The following is a 1441-nucleotide window of genomic DNA, read 5'->3' as shown; positions in this document are numbered from 1 at the left end:
GCTGCTGCTGCTGCTGCTGCTGCTGCTGCTGCTGCTGCAGTAGCCAGTTGCGGCAGGTGCTGCTGCTGCAGACTTGGCCTGGAATAAACGGCCCCAGGTGCCGCATAGCAGCTGGATTCGGACTCTGCTGCCGTTGTTGTTGCTGCTGCTGCTGCTGCTGTTGCTGCTGCTGCTGCTGCTGTTGCAAGAATCCTTGCAGACCCCGCGATGGTGCGTGGCAGTGTTGTATGTAACTGTCGTTGATGTTGCTGCTGTTGCTGCTGCTGCTGATGCTGCTGCTGTTGCTGCTGCAGCTGCTGGTTGCTGCAGCAGCTCGAGGCTGCTGCGAAGGGCAGCAGCAGCAGGACAAAAGAGGTGCAGCACGAATCGGCGGTTTCCTAGTGCTGAGGGCTCGGGTGTATGCACACCTCCAGCCATTGGCGTGCTGCTGCTGCTGTTCCTCCTGTTGCTGCTGTTACTGCTGTTGCTGCTGTTACTGCTGTTGCTGCTGTTTCTGCTATTACTGCTGTTGCTGCTGTTACTTCTGCTGCTGCTGTTACTGCTTTCCTTGGTGGACTAGCGGTTTCTGCTTTGCGCTGCAGTTGCTGCTTGGCCTATTTCTGCTGCTGCTGGTGGCGTGGCTGCTCCTGTTGCTTTGCTGCTGCTGCTGCCGCTGCTGCTGCTGCTGCTGCGTTACGCCACACGGGGCCCCGAGCTGTTGGTGTGGGGGCCCCTTCGTGCTGCAGGCAGAGATCCCCTTGGAGCTACTGCTGTGGGGATCTTTTAATGAGGGGAAGCAGCACCTGCTGCTGCTGCCGCTGCTGCTGCTGCAGTCGGCTGCGGCATCTGCAGAAGGCGCCGGGGGAGAGTTATGGAACCTGCGGTGTCCATACACCCCAACTGAGAAAGAAATAAAACTTCCCTTTCATCACTTTTCTGCTGCTGCTGCTGCTGCGCTGCTGCTTCAGCTGCTGCAGCGGGAACGGGTCTGCAGCAGCAGCAGCAGCAGCAGCGGCCGGGGAGCTGACGAGGTCCTTCTTCTTTGCTTTTGAGTGTTCTTCCTCTTGACCACGAATCAAAAATTGTTTTTTATATTTTATTTCTCATTTATTATTCTTAAAACCATTTCTCTGCTGCTCTCAGGGGGCCCCCAGCAGCAGCAGCAGGGGGGCCCCTCCCTACCATGGCTGGGGGCCCCCTCTTCTTGAGGCCCCCAACCCGCTCTCTCCTAGGGGCCCCTGGGGCCCCCCACCTGCCCCTAAATTACGCCTTAGGGCCCCACTTGAGGGCCTGTTGCTTCAGGGGGCCCCCTGGGACCCCCTGGGCCACCCCACGGATCCCTGGGGGCCCCCTGGGGGGCCCCCCGGGGCCCCGTACCCTCTTTTGGGGGCCCTCCTTGGTACCTCTAGGCACTTCAAAGGCCCCGGGGCCTTTGTGGGGCCCCACCGGCGGTTTTGCGGCC

General features: G+C 60.3%; 1 protein-coding gene across 1 annotated transcript in view; it reads right to left on the bottom strand.

Annotated features, from left to right (window-relative positions):
* Positions 1-417, bottom strand: part of ETH_00038890 (uncharacterized protein) — a gene marked incomplete at both ends in the record, with an annotated part of 2573 nt that extends 2156 nt beyond the window's left edge. The window contains one exon of the mRNA XM_013374104.1: positions 74-417. Within this exon, the coding sequence (XP_013229558.1) occupies positions 74-417 (344 nt within the window). The remainder of the gene's footprint in view (positions 1-73) is intronic.
* Positions 418-1441: the final 1024 nt, after the last annotated feature.

This window comes from Eimeria tenella, genomic scaffold, assembly GCF_000499545.2.
Source record: "Eimeria tenella Houghton genomic scaffold, Eth_scaff1917, whole genome shotgun sequence".
In the NCBI taxonomy this organism is placed as follows: Eukaryota; Apicomplexa; class Conoidasida; order Eucoccidiorida; family Eimeriidae; genus Eimeria; species Eimeria tenella.
Note: the sequence above shows the minus strand (reverse complement) of the source record. Positions and strands in the feature narration are given on the sequence as shown.